This window comes from Trachypithecus francoisi, unplaced genomic scaffold, assembly GCF_009764315.1.
Source record: "Trachypithecus francoisi isolate TF-2019V2 unplaced genomic scaffold, Tfra_2.0 Contig01451, whole genome shotgun sequence".
Taxonomy (NCBI): Eukaryota; Metazoa; Chordata; class Mammalia; order Primates; family Cercopithecidae; genus Trachypithecus; species Trachypithecus francoisi.
Genome location: NW_022681432.1, coordinates 3,947,414 through 3,968,739, shown reverse-complemented (window position 1 = coordinate 3,968,739; position 21,326 = coordinate 3,947,414). Strand labels below are relative to the sequence as shown.

Below are 21,326 nucleotides of genomic sequence, written 5' to 3'. Positions count from 1 at the left end.
GGACATCAGGCAACAAAAGACACTGAATACTGAGAGACAGGGAACAAATGAAGTATGCCCCACAACTGCCTTAGCTTACTACCTGGAAAGAGTTTCCAAGTGGTAGTACAGGGAGGGCTAAGTCAGGTGGAGCCTGAAAGACTTCCTGAGTAGATAAGCCAGAACAGACAGTCTTGGAGAAGGAGGACAAAATTCACAGGATCGAGTATTAGAGAAGAGTAAACTGCACAAAGAGAACTCTGTAGATATGCAGACAGTCTCCTTCAATCATTCAGCAGAGAAATACTCAGCACATGTGAGTGAGGACATTACCCTAAACCAGGAAAGGAATGAAGGGTTAGGAACCAATCGATGAACTCACCATGGCCAGGAATAGTTCCTGTTGCCTTCAGCCACAGCAGAAAATCTCATAATTCATAAGACATCAGACAAAGTAATTAGAAGGATTTTGCTTCAGTAGTGGAGCAAAATTAACCCCTGACTAAAAGCTGTGTTAGTCCAATCTAACAAACTTTAAAAGTAAGACCTATAGGGATCAACTAGTTTTATATCTCAGAACAGAGATCAATAATAGTTACAGAAATACAAAAATGTTCATCACCTTAACAAGCTAAATGTCACAATGCCTGCCATCCAATAAAAAACTGTCAATCACGGGTGGGGCACTGGGGCTCATGCCTGTAATCCCAGCATTTTCAGAGGCTGAGGCGGGCAGATCACTTGAGGTCAGGAGTTTGAGACCAGCCTGGCCAACATGGTGAAATCCCATCTCTACTAAAAATACAAGAATTAGCCAGGCTAATTGTGCACCTGTAGTCCCAACTATGCAGGAGGCTGAGGCAGGAGAATCACCTGAAGCCAGGAGGCAGAGGTTGCAGTGAGCTGAGACCACGCCACTGCACTCCAGCCAGGCCAACAGACTGAGACTCCACCTCAAAACACACACACACACCACACACACACACACACACACACACACACACACACACACATATATACATATACACAGTCAAACACGGATCCGAGGAAACTACCCCCGCCCAAGTCCAGGAAGATAAAAACCTTAAAAGATTAAAAGAGCCCACTCAGCTCACAAAGGACTGAGCTAGCTCCTCTTCCCAAAAGGGAGAGTGAAAAGCCTCATAAATCAAAGAGTGTTTGTTAGAGTATAAGAAAGGACATGCTTCAATACTGAGGAAAAATTAATCTTAAACTAAATACTTCCCTAGTCCCACATGACTAAAGCTTAAACACAAGGCCCAAAATGATCAAAGTGTTTACAAGACAATGAACTGCATCCTAGAAAAGAGCTAAATACTACTTGTATGAAAATAAAAGTATCTAGAATGTAAGAAAATTAAATCCACCATGCCTGCTATCCAGTAAAAATGACTATGCAAGTATGATTCCATTGAAGTACAACATAAGGAACAGACAATACTTAAACAAATGAGTATGGTTATGTTCCAATGAAACTTTATTTACAAAGAAAAGTAACTGGCCAAATTTAGCCTGAAGACCGTATTTTCCTGACCTCTGAGTTAAAACTTATACTACAAATCCTAAGGCAACTATTAAATTATACAACAAAGTGTTATGGATAATATTTACAAACCAACACCAGAGATAAAAATGAAATTGTAAAAAAAAAAAAAAAAAAGTAATTAAAAAGAAGCCAGGAGAAGAGGGAAAAAAGAACAAAGAACAAATGTGACAAAAATAATCCCGAATAGCAAGATGGTAGATTTAAATACAACTGCAAAAATAATCATAAAATGTAACAGGTCTAATATCCCAATTAGAAGACACACTCTCAGATTGGATTAAAAAACAAGGAAATTATGCTTCCTTAAGTACCACACATTAAATATAAAGACACAAATAGGCTAATGTTAAAATATGAAAAAAGATATACCAAACTAACAATACTTTTTTAGAAAACAGTTGGAATGACCATATAAGTATCAAATTAGATTTTGAAGAAAAGAACATTACCAGGGACAAAGTCAGTCATGTCATCTCATAATGATGAAGGGATCAATTCATCAAGAGGGAATAATAACCCTAAAGGCTTATGTACCTAATGACAGAACTTTGAAACACATGAAACAAAAACTGACAGAAATTCAAGAAAATATATACAAATTCATAATTAAAGTAAAAGGTGTCAATCCTTGTCTCAAAAATTTGTAGAATAGGCAGAAAATTAGAAAGAATATAGGCAATTGAATATCACTGTCAAACAACTTGATACAGTCCACATTTATAGAACCTTCCACCATCCAAAAATAGCAGAATACACATTCTTCTCAAGTGGACATGAAACATTTACCAAGATACTTGATATTCTGAAGCATAAAGCAAATAAAAGTAAGTTTAAGAGAATTAAAGTCATACAATGTATGTTTTATGACCACAACAACATTACAGTAGAAATCAACAATAGAAAGATATGTGGAAGAATGCCCAAATATTTGTAAATTAAGCAGAGTTCTAAATATCCAATGGGTCAAAAAATAGAAAGGAAATCATAAAGTACATTGAATTGAGAGAAAATAAGTGACACATATCAAAACTTGTGGGATGACCCTAAGGCAGTACTCAGAGGGGAATTTATAACACAAAACACCTACATTATTAGAAAAGAAGAAAGGCCTCAAATTAATAACTTCAGCTCCCATCTTAAAAATCAGAAAAAGAAAAGCTAATGAAACACAAAATAAGCAGTAAAAAGATTAAAGCAGAAAACATGTAATAGAGAACAAAATAGAATACAGAAAAATCAATGAAACCAAAAGCTGTTTCTTTGAGAGTAATAAATTGATATATCAAATCTCTAGTGAGGCTAAACAGAACAAAAACAGAGCAAACATGAATTACCAACATCAAAAGTGAGAGCAGTGACATCACTAACAATTCCACAACTACAAAAAGGACAATAAGGGAATATTATGAACATTTTTATGCCAATAAATTTAGTAACTTTGATGAAATAGACAAATTCCTTAAAAGACACAAGTTATCAAAGCTCACTCCAAAAGAAATAACACAAGTCTATTATATAAATTGATTTTGTAGTTAAATACTTTCCTGTAAGAAAAACTTCAGGTTCAGATGCCTTCACTGGTGAATTCTATCAATCATATAAGGGCAATTTGTCACTGAATCTACACAAACTTTCCCAGAAAGTTAAAGAGGCAAAAACTATACCCAACTCATTCTATGGAGTCAGAATTACTCTAACACCAAAAAGAGACAAAATAATACAAGGAAATCACAAATATCCCTCATAAAAACAGATGCAAAAATTCTTAACAAATTTTCAGCAAATATCATCCAACTTTATAAAAGGGTAATACATCAAGACGAAGTGGGGTTCATCCATAAATGCAAGGTTGGTTCAACATCTATCAATCATTGTAATTCACCACAGTAAGACTAAAAAAATTATAATCTCAATAAATGATGAAAAAGCATTTGAATAAATCTAAAATTGATTTCTGATTTTTTATAAAACTCTGAAAAAACAGTTACAGAAATCTTTCTCAACCTTTGAAATCTATTTCTAAAAGTTGCTAGAAGTATTAAGTTTGGCTAGACTGTGGGAAACAAGCTCAATACACAAAAAAATGACTGTGTTTCCACCCAATTTAAAATTGATATTAGGAAGTCAATTCTATTTACAATAACATTAAAAACAGGATTTACTTAGAGGTAAATCTGACAAAAGAAATGCAAGAATTACACTGAAAACAATACTGGGAGAAATTAAAGATGACCTAAATAAACTGAGAAAGATATCATGTCCATGAATTAAAAGACTCAATATTACTAAAATGTAACTTATCTGCAAATTGACCTATACATTCAATAAAATCCCAACCAATATCCCAGCACAGCATTTTTGTACAAAGTGAAAAGCTGATTTTAAAATTGATATGGAAATGCAAAGGACCTAGAAGAGCCAAACTTTCAAAAAGAAAAGCAAAGTTCAAGGATTTGCACTACCTCACTTCAAGACATATTATAAAGATACAGTAATTCAGACAATGTATAATTGTAATAAAGATAGACAAATGGACCAATGAACAGAATAGAGTATCCAGAAATAGGCCTTCATATATATGATCAATTGGTTTTCAAGAAAAATGTAAGGTGATTCAGGGAAGAAAAGACAGACTTTTCCAACAATGATGCTAGAACAACTGGATATCTATGTGAACAAAAGAAAAGGACTTCTGCACATACCTATAACCATATACTAAAATGAACTCAAAACGGATCCTAAATCTAGATGTAAAATTCAAACTACAAAACCTCTAGAAAACATAATAGAAAATCTTTACCTGTAATTAGGCAGATATTCCTTATATAGAACACTAAAAACACAATAAAAGGAAAAAAATCCTATAAATCAGACTTCATCAAAATTAAGAACTTCTGCTTTTCAATACAGTGTTAAGAGAATGAAAAGACATACTATAGACCAGAAGAAAATATTTCCAAATAACATATATGATCAAGGACTTACATCCAAAATATATGAAGAACTCTCAAAACTCAATAAGAAAACAAACATTCCAACTAAAAAAAACAGGCTGAAAATTTAAACAGACATTTTACCAAGAGGATAGATGGCAAATGAGCTCATGAAAAGATGCTCAATATCATTAGTCATTAGTGTGACGTAATTCAAAACCACAATGGGATACCACTAAAAACTAATCTAATGTTCAAAAATTTTAAAAGACTGACCATACCAAATGTTGGCAAGGATGTGGAGCAACTGAAACTCTCTTACGCTGCTGGTGGGAATGTAAAATTTATATAATCACTTTGGAAAACAGTTTGGCAGTGTCTTTAAAAGTTAAACATACACCTAGCACATGACCCAGTCATTATACTCTTAGGTATTTACCCATGAGAAATGAAAACATATGATACAATCACTTGTACATGAATGTTTATAGCAGTTTTATTAGTAATATCAAAAACTGCAATGACCCAAAATTCATCAACAGGTGAATGATAAACAAATCATGACGTATCCATACAATCAGTAATACTATCCATCAATAAAAATGAATAATTAGTACATGCAACATAGATGAATCTCAAAATAATTATGTTAAGCCAGACAAAAAGAAAATGAATATACCATATGATTCCATTTATATAAACTCCTAGAAAATACAAACCAAATAGTGACAGAAAGCAGATTCAGCAGGGTTAGGGCAGGAAGACGGTATCACAGAGGGACACAAGAAAACTTTAAGGAATGACAGATATGCTAATTATTCTTATGGTAATGATGGTTTCACAGTTATATACAAATGTAAAAACTTATAAAATTGTATACTTTAGTATGTACAGTTTATTGTATGTCAATATACCTCCATAAAGCTATTTTAAAATGAATAAACACTACTCCCAGAGGTGTTTAGGTAGCTTGAGTAGCCAAAGTCCTAGGCTTGCCCGTATCTACTTTATCCAGTTATTCATATTGCTCTTCTGCCTAAGAAAATGAGTAGCACATTGAGATGATAGAAAATGCCATTATCAGGCACATTACCAAATACTATGCAATGAAACAAACAGAGTAGCTACCACTTAAAATTTCAATAGGAAAAATGTAATTAGTGGAAGAACAAAAGTGATACTTTTCTTAGTTTTGTTTCAAGAAAATATAGTAAAAATGTACAGTTACTTACCTCTTTGGATAATCTTGTGAAAACATCTCCTCCCCTGAGAAAATCCAGTATTAAGTACAGTTTCCCTTCAGTCTGAAAGGCTAATTAAAAATTAGAATGTAGTAACAGGACAATCTCAAAGGCTTAAAAAGCTTAGTATGCTTTTAAATTAATATAAGTTTAGAATTTCACAGTATTTACTCACATGGTCCATTAATGGATAACATCTCAAAATTAAACCCAGTGTTTAATCTAGTGTTGAAATAGCTATAAACCCCTTCCCAGAACATAATCACCCTTGAATGTGGCTTTACACAGAACTTCTACCATCAAAAATTTCCTAATTTATGAAGCATGTTCTACTGCAATTGCCTAAACTTAGCCTATCAAACCTACTGAAAATTTACGAATTCTACAAAGCTGAAAATGCCACTTCCTCTATTAAACTTTCCAGGATGTCTCCCTTTTCACATTTTTCCACAGCTTCCTTAACCTCTTCTTCATTGAAATTACTTGCTGCTACTTTTGAGATCTTATTATATTTATACCTCTTTAATAGTACTTATTCCATTTTGATTTGTACAATTAATTTCTTTACATCTCTGTGTTCTCTATAGGTTATAAATTTCTTGAGGTCAAAAAGTGTTTCATTTCTATAGTCCACTGAATTTAATACACTACTTTTGCACACAATAAGCGTTTACGGATTGACTTACTACAGATTTGGGAAGGTCTTTAGATGTTACTTTTTTTATTCTGTTAGTATAACAAGGAGTAAAAGAATAATGGGTGGAAATTTCTTATGGGTTTTTAATAGTGATAATTGGGTATATATTTTAATGCATTATTTGTCAAAATTACACTAAGAATAAAATCAACAACTGCTACTTTTTTAAATATAGAAAAATGGAAGTGACAAAGTACACTATATCTGAGAGATAGATAGATAGACAGATAGACAGATAGATAGATAAAGTTGATCTCATCCATATGTTAAATTAGCAATGGAGCCATGATTAAAATTGAGAAATGTCTAACTCCAAAGTTCATGTTCTTTCCATTACATCTACTGCTTCTTATTAGTAGTCCTTTTCCATTAAGTATAAAAAATAACTCAAGCAGACTAACATAACCACATGGTCCTCTAGAATATAACCAGGAAATAGATAAGTGTGGTCATTATGTAAATTATCACAACAGTTTACAGTCTAAGATTATGAAGTTACAGCCTAGTAGAGTACATAAATACTACCAGACAGGTAAGTGAAAAACACTATCTTGTTACTTTAAACAAGTTAACCAACTTGGAAAAATGAAGGACATACAACAAATAACTAAATACTGATATTTATTTCAGAAAAAATACATTTTACATAGTTGAATATACTAAATAAGTCTAAAGTATTTATTTCCTGTTATAGTATTGTGTGAAAGGAAATCATAATTCTCTAATTCCATATTAATAAATAAGGATTAAAATAAATAAAAGAATAAAAGAAAGATTACATACCATAGTGCAATTTGACAATAAATGGATGATTTACTTCCACCAGTATATCCCTCTCCATCTTTGTCCGAACTCTGTCTCGAACTAAAAATTACATAAAGGTACAATTTTTACTCTCTTATATCATTTCAATTAAGAGTCCATCAATAATTTACCAAACAACAAATATAAATATATAAAATGTAACTTCATAAATGCCTAAATTTTCAGTATTCATATTCCTAGATAATAATGACCATATTCTCAGAAAGCAAAAATATTCATTACATCTAGAGACAGGTTAAGGTGGCATAAATAGGTATGTAGAGAATATGCATTATTATGTGTTCATCTTTTTTGGTGGTTGTTGGTGGTGAGACAGGGTATTGCTCTCTTGCCCAGGCTGGACTGCAGTGGTAAAATCTCAGCTCACTGCAACCTCCACCTCCCAAGCTCAAGCAATCCTCCCATCTCAGCTTCCCAAGCAGCTGGAACTACAGGAGCGTGCCACTACACCTGGCCCATTTTTGTATTTTTTGTAGAGACAAGGTTTCACCAGGTTACTCAGGCTGGTCTTGAACTCCTGGGCTGGGCTCACGGGTTCAACCCGCCTCAGCCTCTCAAAGTGCTAGGATTATAGGTGTGAGCCACCATGCCTGGCCTATCGATCTCTTTAATTGTTCAAATGAGTTTACTGATTGAAAGTGATCATAAGCGGTATTTTTATCACACCCTAAAAGATAGTGCGTGCAAATGGTTGTGCTTTCTCAAAATGTAATACTCACACAGACAGAAAAGGAAAAGTCAAGAATTTTGAAAGAAAAGAGTATAGCCCAATTAAGTTAATAAGCTTAAATTAAATGAAATATGTCACTTTTTCTAGCATCAAATTTTTACTAGGGTGTATTCTCACTAAGTTAAGGCATATGCCAATATCAAATCCAGTAATATTACCTACTGGCTAGAAAAACTGCCACAAATACCAATGTTAAAAATAGCTACATCTATTCACCTTATGCAAGTAATACACAGCATCTTTCTTAAAATACGCTTTGCCAAATTCTATTTTAATAAACTTTCTAATTTTCTACCTTTTAAAGAGGCTTTTTTTAACACCTTCATTGCATAGAGTTGCCCAGCATCAGGACCGGTCTTCTTTCTAACAAGAAAAACCTAATAGAAAATTGAACAAAAAAAAAAAAAAAAAAAAAAAAAGGAAAATTCATATTTCTAGTCATTCTTGCTCTACACAAACACACCAGCATACACTTGTATCCTTGCATTTTCTCTAATTTTATAAACATATGCCTTCCCATAGAGGGAAAGGAGAGATAGTGAGAGATTTGTTGAAGGATGCAAAATTACCCTGATCTGATCACCATACATTATATGGATCAAAACTTCACTATGTACCCCATGAATATGTATAACTATTTGTCAATTTAAAAAAAAAAATGAAAAAAGTTATACCTTCTCCTATAAATTATGCTATAATTTACATTATTAATATTTTCTCACTTTCCTTAGATTTAATAAATCATAATGTATATAAATAGTACTATAGAAAGGAAAATTTTTAAAATAGATGACCTGGTCCTGAACTTGGAGAATTTTATGATGTAAGAGATAAATAACACAATGAAAGACAAACTTGAGCTACATACCTCCTTTTAAGACCCAGGCCCACTTTTTGTTACCTTAATAAAGAGCAAACAAATATTATGACCCTATATACCTTAATTAAATATGCTTTATTGCTAAAAAATGCTAACGATCATCTGAGTCTTCCATGAGCTATAATCTTATTGCTGGTGGAGGGTCTTGCCTCAATGTTGATGGCAGCTGAGTGATCAGGGTGGTGGATGCTGAAGGTTAGGGTGGCTGTGGCAATTTCCTAAAATAAGACAATGATGAAGTTTGTTGCACAGATTGACTTCCTTTCATGAAATAATTTTCTATAAAATTTGATGCTATTTGATAGCATTTTATACACAGTAGAATTTCTTTCAAAAGTGAATTCAATCCTCTCAAATCCTACCACTGCTTTATTAAAGAAGTCTATGTAATATTCTAAAGCCTTTGTTGTCATTTCAACAATGTTCATAGCATCTTCACCAGAAGTAGATTTCATCTCAAAAAACCCATTTTCTTTGTTCATCCACAAGGAGCAACTCATCATCCATTCAAGTTCTATCATGAGACTGCAGAACTTCCATCACATCTTTAGTTTCACTTCTAATTTTAGTTGTCTTGCTATTATTTCTACCACATCTGCAATGATTTCCTCCAATGATGTCTTGAACCCCTCCAAGTCATCCATGAGGGCTGGAATCAACTTCTTCCAAACTCCTGTTAATGTTGATATTTTGACTTCCTCCCATGAATCACAAATGTTCTTAATGACATCTAGAATAGCAAGTCCCATCCAGAGGTTTTCAATTTGTTTTGCCCAGACTCATCAGAGCAATCACCATCTACAGCAACTATAGCCTTACAAAATGTATTTCTTAAATAATAGGACTTGAAAGTTAAAAGTATTCTTTGTTCCATGGGCTGTAGAATGGATATTGTAATAGCAAGCATGAAAACAACGTTAATCTCCTTGTACATCTCTATCAGGCTCTTGGGTAACTAGGAGTATTGCCAATGAGCAGTAATATTTTGAAAAATGTCTTTTTTTTTTTTTTTTCCAGAACAGTAGGTCTCAACACTGGGCTTAAAATACTCAGCACACCATGCTATAAACAGATGTGCTGTCATTCAGGCTTTGTTGTTCTATTTACAGACAAAAGGCATAGTAGATTTAACATAATTTTTAAGGGCCCTAGAATTTTTGGAATGGCAAATGAGCACTGGCTTCAACTTAAAGGTTCCAGGATCACTAGCCTCTATCAAGAGAGGCAGCCTATCCTTCGAAGCTATGAAGCTGGGCACTGACTTCGCTCTAGCTATGAAAGACTAGATGGCATCTTCTTCCAACAGAAGGCTGCTGCTTCTACAATTAAAACCTGTTGTTTAGTGTAACCACCTTTATCAATCATCTTAACTAGATTTTCTGGCTAACCTGCTACAGCTTTTACATCAGCATCTGTAGCATTACCCTGCACTTTTATGTTACAAAAATGGCCTCTTTCCTTAAATGTCATGAGCCAACCCCTGCTAGCTTCAAACTTTTCTTGTGCAGCTTCCTCACCTCTCTTAGCCTTCACAGAATTGAAGAGAGCTAGGGAATTGCTCTAGACTAGGATTTGGCTTGAGGGAGTGTTGTGGCTGGTTTGATCTTCTATTTAGACCACTAAAATTTTCTCCATATCAGCAATAAAGCTGTTTCACTTTCTTATTATTCATATGTTCACTGGAGTAGCAATTTTAATTTCTTTCAAGAACATTCCCTTGCATTCACAACTTGGCTATCTGTTTGGCACAAGAATCTTAGCTTTTAGCCTATCTCAGATTTTGACATGCCTTCCCCACCAAGCTTAATAATTTGTAGCTTTTGATTTAAAGTGAGAAATGCAGAACACTTCCCTTCCTTGAACACTCCAAGACCACTGTAGAGTTACTATTTAGATCAATTTCAATATTCTTGTAGGTCAAGGAATAGAGGGGCCCAAGGAGACAGAAAGAGATGGGGAAACAGCTGGTCAGTAAAGCAGTCAGAACACACACACCGGTTATCAATGAAGCTCACTGTCTTATGTGTGTGTGGTTCATGGCACCCTGAAACAATGATAACACTAACATCAAAGATCACAGATCACAAAGAACCATAACAGATGTGACAGTAAGGAAAACATTAAAACACTGCAAGAATTACCAAAATATGAGACAGAGACAGAAAGTGAGCATATGCTGGAGGAACAATGGCATCCAAAGACTTACTCAACACAGGGTTACCACAAACCTTCTATACACACACACACACAGACACATATATGTATATTCACACACATACATAATATCTGTGAAGCACAATGAAGTGAAGGATATCTGTGAAGTACAATGAAGTGAAGCATAATAAAAAGAAGTATAGCTGCATTAAGAAGATGACAACATCAATGTGGCAAATAAACATCTGCCTAAATTCAATTATTTGCTGGAAAGCTCAGATTCTACCATTGACAAAAAGAGTATCAGTTGTTTTTCTATGAACAGGCTCATTTCATTCATTTTTGAGAAAACACCTACCAAATAAGCATATTTAGGTAACCATAGTTTATTGTCCTTTCAAGGAAAAGTGGTGATCCATGAAAACAATGGTTGGTTCAGCTCACAACTCAAAAAATTTGCACAAGTCCTCTGCCTTGAGACAATCATTCTATTTTGTTATGTGGCTAAAGGGCTTAACATGTACTTCCTATTTCATCACAGATTATTCAAAAAAAGGGTATTCAAGGATTGAGATTTAATAAATGTAATAATTGTTAATGTCTCATCAAGGACATTCTTAAACTGTATATGTAAGAAAATGAAGAATACAATGACTACTGGTACCATTTGAAGTCACTGCCTTGATTGGCCAACATGCCAGCAGTTGTACAAATAGTATCTTAGGATGATTGTGAAGTAGCTTTGACTTGAGGACTCCCTGAAAAGGTCTTGGGATTGTCCAGGGGTATGCAGACTACAATTTCAGAACCACTCTTACAAAACATAGCCCTCAGTGGGATTGTAAAGAATGGAGTATGAAGAGTGAGAAGACGCAAGCAAGGAAGAAAGAAAGAGATAGTCTAGTTTTTCTGAAGACACTGCTGCATAAAGGAGCCACTTTTTCCCCCTACTTCTTCTAACATTCACTAGTATCCCAATATGGCATTTAATAGGATGCATCATTCGCAGTCTAGAGAAGTAACCTGTTATCATCTGATCTGTTTTTTTTTTTTTTTTTTTTTTTTTCAGGTCTTATGAGTGACTTTTCTGGCGTGAGAAAATATCATATCTCACTGCCCCCTTCCCAAAATCAACTACAAAAGTAGTTCTTTTTCCACTCCATTCTTATGTATTGCCTAACATTTCTCAACCTTCCCAAGGCTATGTTTACTGATCTTTACTATTATAATGTCCTTTTTTGTCATCTGAAATTCTCCCTCCTCCTTCCACCTCACTTTCTTCAGGTTCTGCAGCATTCTAAAAGCTTAACAGTAGTAACAATCTAATTTGAAATAAGGTGATAATATACTTATCAGTGATCTATTTCTTTTTTCCTAAGATAAATCATCCTTGAAAAATTTCCTTAACCTGGTATAATAAGTTGTGCTATATCACCTTATCTTCCCATATATGTACTCATTAGTTATTCAATCAACAAATTAACACTCATTAAGCACATATTCTGTATCAGACACTGTGCTGCACACTGGGGGATACAGAAATAAACTGTGAACTTGAGGACAGAGAAATTTGTCAGAAACATCATGTCCTTTAAAGAAACAAATACAAGTATGCTACAGGCTAAATTACGTCCCCTCAAAGTTAATATGTTAAAGTCCTAACTCCCAGTACCTCAGAACATGACTGTATTTGGGGATACGGTGCTTAAAGAAATAATTAAAGTAAAAAAGTTGTTGCGTGGCTTCAAACTACTGTACCTAAAACCGTATCTATATGATTAAAACAGGCTTCTTTTCAGTCACTCTAATCCAATCATGGGAAATTGTCCAGAAGAATAGGTGAGTTACTCCAATGTACTTTTCTCTCAATCACATGGACGTTTATATTTTCCTATAAGAATATTCAGTAATTGTAGTGAACTAGAAGATCACACATATTTAAATGCTGATTGAAGAGAAAGAACAAACTTCAGGAAATTTTAAGATGTAAGCAAATGTTTTTAAAAACTATCACTTGAGAGTTGATCACTTATTTAAGAGTACAAGTATTCAATATTTTCAAAAATTCATTTTTAAGTGTAAAGTCTTCACTATCACAAAAGCAATTTTTTTTTATAATCCACAAATGTTAAAATGTATGTTTTGTATAAATATTATTTGGCACATGATATATAAGGACAACTAATCAGACAATTTCAAAGGTATTTTCATGTGTTTGTGTTTTAAAATAATTAATGTAAGTTGGTTAGTATACCTTTAAACTCATACATTAATGATCATTAATAGCATTATACTTGGTGTGCTTAGGACAGAATATTACATGCACTTTCATGATAATAATGCATGCTTCCTTAAACTACAATTTTAAGTTGACTTTAGCAGGGTTCCCCCACTGTTAAATAGACAATAAAAACATTTAATGTTATAAGGCTTTATATGGGCTAAAATCCCATTTACTGCATTTTAACAATGGAACTTTTGAAGAAAAACTTAAGACTCTGCAGCTTAGAGTCTCTTGGAATTGCTCCTACACTTATCTGATTCACGGTCTTGGCCAAATTCCTGAATAGGTTCAGCATATAACAAGTCACACCTACACAATGCCTACGCAAATGATGTAACACTGACAAGCAAGTATGTTCACATCCTAGGGAGAAAAAAAGCCACCTCCTTAATATTTCTTTGGTTGATTAACTACATAAAGATCACTATTTTGTATTTTAATATTAGGAATTAAAAGGTTTCAATGATACTCTTCTTAAAACTAAATTCCAGCACAGACAAAGCTGAGATCTCCCTGAATTTAAGGACTACATGACAACTTTTCAGCATGTTGCTATATTTAACATGAAGATGTTACTGAATATATTTCATTATGTTGTACAGTAGTTTCTTTATGAAAACCCATGAGAGAAATTTCTCTGGTCTGTTTAATCTGTTTCCACCTTTAAAATACTGTCAATTATAATACACTCAAATATATTAGCTTCTTTATAATGGCTGCTGGAAAACTTAAGTCTTAATTTTTGACCTACTAGAAAAAGACTTACAGACCCTTATGTCATGCTTTTGTGAACAGAGTGTACTCCTGGCTTCATCTAATCTTTCCTGCTCTGCGTTTTCTGTTTCCATCATATTCACTACTTATTTTTAATTTTATTTAGTATCCATCTATGAAAGCCTTAATTCCTTTCTGGAACAAAGCTGGAGATAAACAAAAGCATATATGAGTAAATACATACATCAAAAGACAAAGCAGGTAATTTTAATAGCTTGAAATGTTTGCCTGGTGATATTTTATTTAAGTGAAATATTTAAGCATTTATACATCTGGAATATAAAATAACTTCATCTCTGTTCTTCTAAAATTAACACCATAAAAATAGCTATAAAGTGTAAAATAGTTAAAAGAATATTGCACTTTTAGAAACTTTAAAATAAAATTGTATATAATATACATGCCAACTCTACAGATCAGTTCTATAAACACTCCCCACCGACATCATGATCACCACCACCACCAATCTATTAACAGTTCCTTCTAGTTTTTCTCTCCTCAGAACACTGTTCAAGTGCCATCTCCTTGTCTTATATATCTCCTGTACCAATTCACTGCCAAGCCATAATTCATCTCAGTTTGTCCTTTTTGTGCCCTGAAAATGTTTCTTTATATTTCACTTTATATTCTATAATGCATAAATATTAGGTTTCTTTAAGACGACATCTATTTTATACTCATTAATACTGCTTATACAACTGTTGTGAACACACCGAGCATTCAATAAATGTCTTTCCTTGGGAGGCTAAAGTGGGAAGATCACTTAAGGCTAGGAGTTCGAGACCAGCCTGAGCAACACAGCAAAACCTTGTGTCCAGATTTTTTTTTTTAATTAGCTGGGTGTGGTGGTGCATGCCTGTAGGATCAGCTCCTTGGGAAGCTGGGGATGGAGGATCACTTGAGCCCAGGAGTTCAAGGCTACCGTGAACTACAATCATGCCACTGCACTACAGCCTGGGTGACAGAGCAAGACACCATCTCTAAAACCCAATAAAATAATAAAATAAAAATGTATTTATTTTAAAATGTTCCAGAGGACTATAAATAATCTATGTTCAACTGCCTTATTTCCCCCCTTTAAAACTAAATCTCAGCCACTTGAAATTAATAGTTTCTCTTTATCTTTCTCCCTTAATTGTGGTTGGTACTGTTTTTCTCAAGGCTGTTATTATGTGTAAGCAATATTTTTCATGTATTAGATGTTAGGTATATAAAGGTCAGGAACCAGACCTATACACTTCTTTTCTAAAACCATGTTATTAAGTGATTAATAAACAACTTTAATAATGACTATAATAGTTAATCTTACTCAATTTTGCTTTCTGCCTTGAAATGTAAGCTCTCTGAAGACTTAAATTTGACACAAACCACGTATCACCCAGTAACTACCCTCGTTCTACTTTACACACCCTTGTTCTACTTTATTTTAACAGATGATAGACGAATTCATACATGAATTAAGATATAAATTCTGATTTCTGTGACACAGCTAAGAAATGTAGATTAAATTACCAGGAGAAAACAAGCTATATTCATGCCAGCATGTGAGCAAGGAGATAGGAATACCATTTTTTACAAAAATCAAGCTACTTTGATTTAGGCAGCTAATAAAGAGTATGCTATATTTTTCCCTAGAGAAATCAGTAAGCCTAGGGATTGGAAAACCTTGATTGTTATAGAGAAGTACAAAGAAATGGTAATAAAAGTACAACAGAAACGAAAGGAATAAAATTAAAGAATTACCTTTGTGTGCATCCTTTCAGAAGTTTAGAAACAAATCATTAATCAGATTTCTACGTGTGTGTTCACTTTTTTTTTGCTAAATGTTTAGAAGAGAAACAAATGGGGAAAAAAAAGTATTCATTACCTTTCCAAATGACCCCTGACCAAGAACTTTGAGCAACTCAAACTGTGCAGGATCTGCTTTCTCATAGCCTTCCTTAACATGATGAGTAATAGGGATTTCTTTAACAACTCCTTCATCCTGTAAAAAGAAATCCAAACAATATTTGAATCCATTTTCAACATCTTCTGATTAGTTCCATTTAAAATCAAAAGTCATAATAGAAATAATATACCCAACTCCCTCAATGTAGCAGAGAGTTTTATGGGTTACCAGTATCCTTATTTCCTTGTTTCTAACACATACAGCACATACAGATGCACCACCACCACCTTCCCTACTACATAATTTCATGTAAATAAAATATAAAAAGAAATCTATGCTTCAGCTTTCCCTTCCAGCTTGGTAGCAATATAATAAAATTGTTAACAACAGTCTCAAGACCCTTCACTGGACTGTGACTAATGAGGTAGAGGCAGGAAAAGTCAAGAAAAAACCTTGTAATATGGGGCATGACCAAAAAACGTGACCTCAAGAGTTCTTTTAAATAGTATTTCACTATACTATTTTAAATGTTTAAATGGTCAACTAACCACATCAATGAAAAAGAAACTGGCATAGACCAACAAAATCTGCAGAGCCCAAACAAATGTTTCCAGGCTATGGCCTGTTTACTGAAATTTTATATATAAATTATATGCCAGATTTCGTACCACCTGGGTGAAGCAGAAAGGATGCCACCCAGTGAGTGGTTCTTCCCCTTGATGCAGGACTCCACTCAGCTGTGATGACTACATTCAAATAAGCTGTAATTAATTCCAGTCCCTAGAGAAGCACAATAGCTAGGATGACAGATGTATATCACAAAATAACAGAGTTGGAAGGGATATCTTATCCAACTCTCTGACTGTATAAAGAAGAAAACTAAGACTCACAAAATTTAAGTTTACATGACTACTTAATCACAATGTCTATAAATCTTGGTAGCATTCCATTAGAGCATACTAATTTTAGCCTGGATGCCAACAATGTTCTCAATCGATTCATTCTTCAATTAACTGATTAGTCAGTGGTGATTGTAGCCAAAGTGAACAAGAGCATGGTCCCAAATGAGCGAGACTTCATGGCAGCTAAAATAAGGTCCATGGAATATAGGTAGTCAGACATTCACTATCTCAAGAGGGGTACCTAGGCAAAGAAATTTTAATTGTAGGTGTCAGGAACCACTAGCAAATCACAAGAAATGAAGAATAACTGATTCTGAAAGTATATCACATGTTTCTTATACATCAAAATAGTATTTCACCAGACCCTTTTAAATAGTGATGGCAACTTACAAATGTTTTCTGAAAACAAAAATTAAATTAAAATCAATCTGCTATGGAAGTGAATTTCCCTGTTTGAAAGGGTCCCTGTTTTAAAAAGTCAACAACTTTTTTTAATGCAAATATATATGCTTTGTAGCTGACATCTGCGGACTATATTAAAGTATAATATATCTGTAGTGCCTATAAGCTAAGAAACCTTAGCTAAATCACAAACCCCTCTCTCCTTCAGTTTTCTCACATGACAAAGGGGTTTTGTTAGATGGTCTCTAAGGTCCCCTCAATGTCTGTGACTCTATATTGAACACAATATAATATTTTTTATGTTCAAGAAGGTTCTTCAGGTCCCTGCTTATGTTTAGATTACCACTATAAGCATGGATCATAATGGCATCAGTTTTTTTAGAAGTGTTCAGAGTTAGGAAACGAACTGTACTCTAGTTAGTTTCACCAAACCTAAGCAGGTTTTCCAAATGAAAATGTTTGTCCAATGCCCTTTTACCGTTTATTAATAATCCACACATGCCCATCCTCTAAAATGCAATGTCCTTCAATTTTCAGCAGCAGTACCCTAAAAAGTTCCCAATATGAAAATGCAACTAGATGAGAAAAATCACTCTTTCCAGGAGACAGCCAACATAAAATGTTACACTGTATCCTAACAACTAATACTGTGTCTTTCTTTCCCACTGGACTGTGGGCTTCTTAAATTCAGGTATTATACCACATTGATCTCTTTATTCCTAATGCTTAGCACAATACTTTTTTGATCTCATAAGAGCAGAAAGACAAAGAAATCTGCTCAATGTTATAAAAGAAACAGGAAAAAATACATACTTTTTAAAACAAAGAGAGTGTTTACCACCAACAAATAGGGCAACTGTGAGATGATGGATGTTAATTTGCTTAACAATAATAATAATTTCACAATATATGTGAAAACACCCCATTGTACACCTTAAATATATACAATAGAAAAGAAAGATTTTAAAGGTAAAATTAGTAAGAAATCTCAAAATTATTCTTAAATACAGTCTACAAAACAAAATATATATATACCCACAATTTCTTTTTTTTAAATATATAAAGGAAACAAGGAAACAGGAGATTCTGGCTAATGAAATTGTGTCAGCTTTGAATATAACTAACTTTGTGATAATAATATTTCTAAATAAAATAAGCAAATTTTCCCATACACTGTGAAGAATATAAACTTTTTCCATATTATCCACTGTCAGTATTTTTATTACACTGTGCTGAGTATGTGCTGTACTCAACACAAATAAAGGATACAATAACCGCTGAATATTAACTTAATGCTTGGCCATTTGCCTTTTTAAATAAAGACATATGTTCCTAGGACAAGTACTACATATTATATCCCTGAATTATGACTACTGTGCCTTTACACAGACAATTTGTAATGCCCTGGTTGCCCATAAGAATCACCTGTAGAAGAAATATTTATTTACTACACTTATTTGGGTCCCACCCTCAGAGATTGTGGTTCAGAAGAACTATAGGAGGACGTAAGCATATGTATTTTTTAAGCCTCCCAAGTTGATTCAGACACATGGCCAGGATTGAAAAACAATATTTGGTGCTTCTAAGATTCATAGTTATATAGATATATAATAGATATACACACAAATACATACACATATGTGCATACGTGTGCACACACACATACACGTGCGTATGTGTTTATATATAGCGACTTACTATTTTTATCATTTCTATGCCACTAGCTCTTTTTTACTTTCAAAGTATGTGATACCCTCCTGTGTCACCATTTCCAATACTTAATCTGTCTTACTCCATCTGCTCCCTACCCCATTCTTGTCTATTGCCTAAAATTTCTCAGCTGTCCTGAGGCTATGTTTATTGATTTTTTACTATTATAATGTCCTTTTTGTCAACTGAAACCCTCTTTCTTCCTCCACCTCCCTTTCTTCAGGTTCTGCACCATTCCAAAAGCTTGAGAGTAGCAACAATCTAGCCTGAAATAGGTGGTAATGTACTTATAAGTGATTTATTCTTTTTTCCTAAGAATAAATCATCCTTGAAAAATTTCCCTATCCTGGTATGATAAAGTTGTGCTATATCACCTTATCTTCCATATATACACTCTTATTATTCACCCAGCAAATCAACATTCATTAAGCACATATCCTATTATCAGACATTATGCTGCACACTGGGGATACAGAAATAAACTGTGAATTTGAGGATAGAGAACTTTGTCAGAAACATCATATCCATCAAAGAAACAAAAAGCTACAAGTATGCTATGGGCTAAATTATGTCCCCTAAAAGTTAATATATTCAAGTCCTAACTCCAAATACCTCAGAACATGACTGTATTTAGGGATAGGACCCTTAAGGAAGTAATTAAGGTAAAATGACGCCATATGGTGGGTTCTAATCCAATATGACTGACATCCTTATAAGAGGAGGAAATTAGAATACCTGCACCCACAGAGGAATGACCATGTAAAGGCACAGGGAGAAGACTCATCTATAAGCTAAGGAGAGACTATTCAGAAAAACCAACCCCGCCAACACCTTGATCTCAATCTTACAGAATGCAGCATCTTGGAAAATAAATTTCTGCTGTTAAAGCCACCCATCTGTGGTTATTTGGTTAGGGTAGCCCTAGCAAACCTATACACAGTACACAATCTTAGTTGATCTTTGGAAACAATGTTGCTACTGTGAAATGAAGATTTAATAATCTCCAAATAAGGACCCCTAGTCTTTCTACATCAAATAACAAATCTGAATCTGAATCATAGCCAGGAAGACTATGAATTGGGTTTTATTATTTTTTTGCAAGCATAAAGTAATCAGTGATATATAGAAGAAGTATGAAGGCTCAACCACAACCAAAATAGTATGCTCTGACCTCTATAATCTGTGATCATCTTTTTAATCCAGAGGGCCAACAGTGCTGTAACACTGGGAAAACACACTGTTAAAGTACAAAATGAACTGTCAAATCTACTATTGCTCCATTCATTTGATAAATGATTTGTTTAGGAAGATGAAATCACCTGTTAATTGAAAAGAGAAAAAGCTGATGACAACCTAATAGCAATACACTATAGCTCAATTACAACAGTTTTCATATGACTGTGGAACTAACCTCCAGAAAACAAATCAAAACAAAAGAAGTATTTTTAAAGCCTGAACTTGTTCATTTTTATTTAATAATAAAACATTCATCTATTCAAACATCTGCTTTATTTGTAGGTACACAGGCCAGTTTGGTGAAAAGATCACCCTAAAAATCCAAGAATCATTTAGTTGTGGATTTGTTGAAACATATATGCAAAGACCCAGAAGAGCAGCTTGATATATCCTTCTCATTCACTGAATAATATCGGGTCACTGAAAACCATGTCAAATATTAGCAAATTTTGAAAGAAAGCTAAGGGTAATATCAATATAAATGCCAAAATGCCATGAGGGTGAACTAAGCACATCAAAATTATATACACAATGGAAGGTATCTGCAGAAGACTTAGGTTTGTAAAAGTTTGCATTGATGACTGAAAACCAAAGAATGCTGGCAAACTAGTTCCCACTTGGTTTGGTTTATTCTACTTACGGGGTCAGCTCCTTAGTTCCCTCATCTACAAATTGGCAATAATACCTACTCTATTTCAGATCTCAGTCATATGGATCAACTGAGAACTCTGAAAACCACAAAACATCCATAAAAATTGAAGTTACTGAACTTATTTGTACAGATGTTCCTGGACTTATGACAGTGTTGTCCCAATAAACCTACTGTAAGTTGAAAATGCACTTTCAACTTACAGTGAGTTTATCCAAACATAATCCTATTGTAAGTTGAGGAACATACTGAATATCACTTTTGCACCACTATAAAGTTGAAACTCATAAGTTGAACCATCCTGAGTTACAGACCCTCTGTACCACTTATCTTTGCATACCTGATGGTGCAGCATAACTCCACTTTATAGTGGCTAACCAACATTTTTTAGTTGAACAATAATTATTCATCTGAGAGTTTTGCATATCTATAGGACAAGGGTTCCACTTTTTTAAGTAACTGAATAGAAATTAGA

The 21,326-nt window shown here is 33.8% G+C and overlaps 1 protein-coding gene across 1 annotated transcript in view; it reads right to left on the bottom strand.

Moving 5' to 3' along the window:
- The window catches only part of RPS6KA6 (ribosomal protein S6 kinase A6), a 147,582-nt gene that overhangs the window by 99,543 nt on the left and 26,713 nt on the right, over positions 1 to 21,326 (bottom strand). The window contains 4 exon segments of the mRNA XM_033233510.1: positions 5,712 to 5,791; positions 7,201 to 7,281; positions 8,268 to 8,349; positions 15,932 to 16,048. Of these exon segments, the coding sequence (XP_033089401.1) occupies positions 5,712 to 5,791; positions 7,201 to 7,281; positions 8,268 to 8,349; positions 15,932 to 16,048 (360 nt within the window).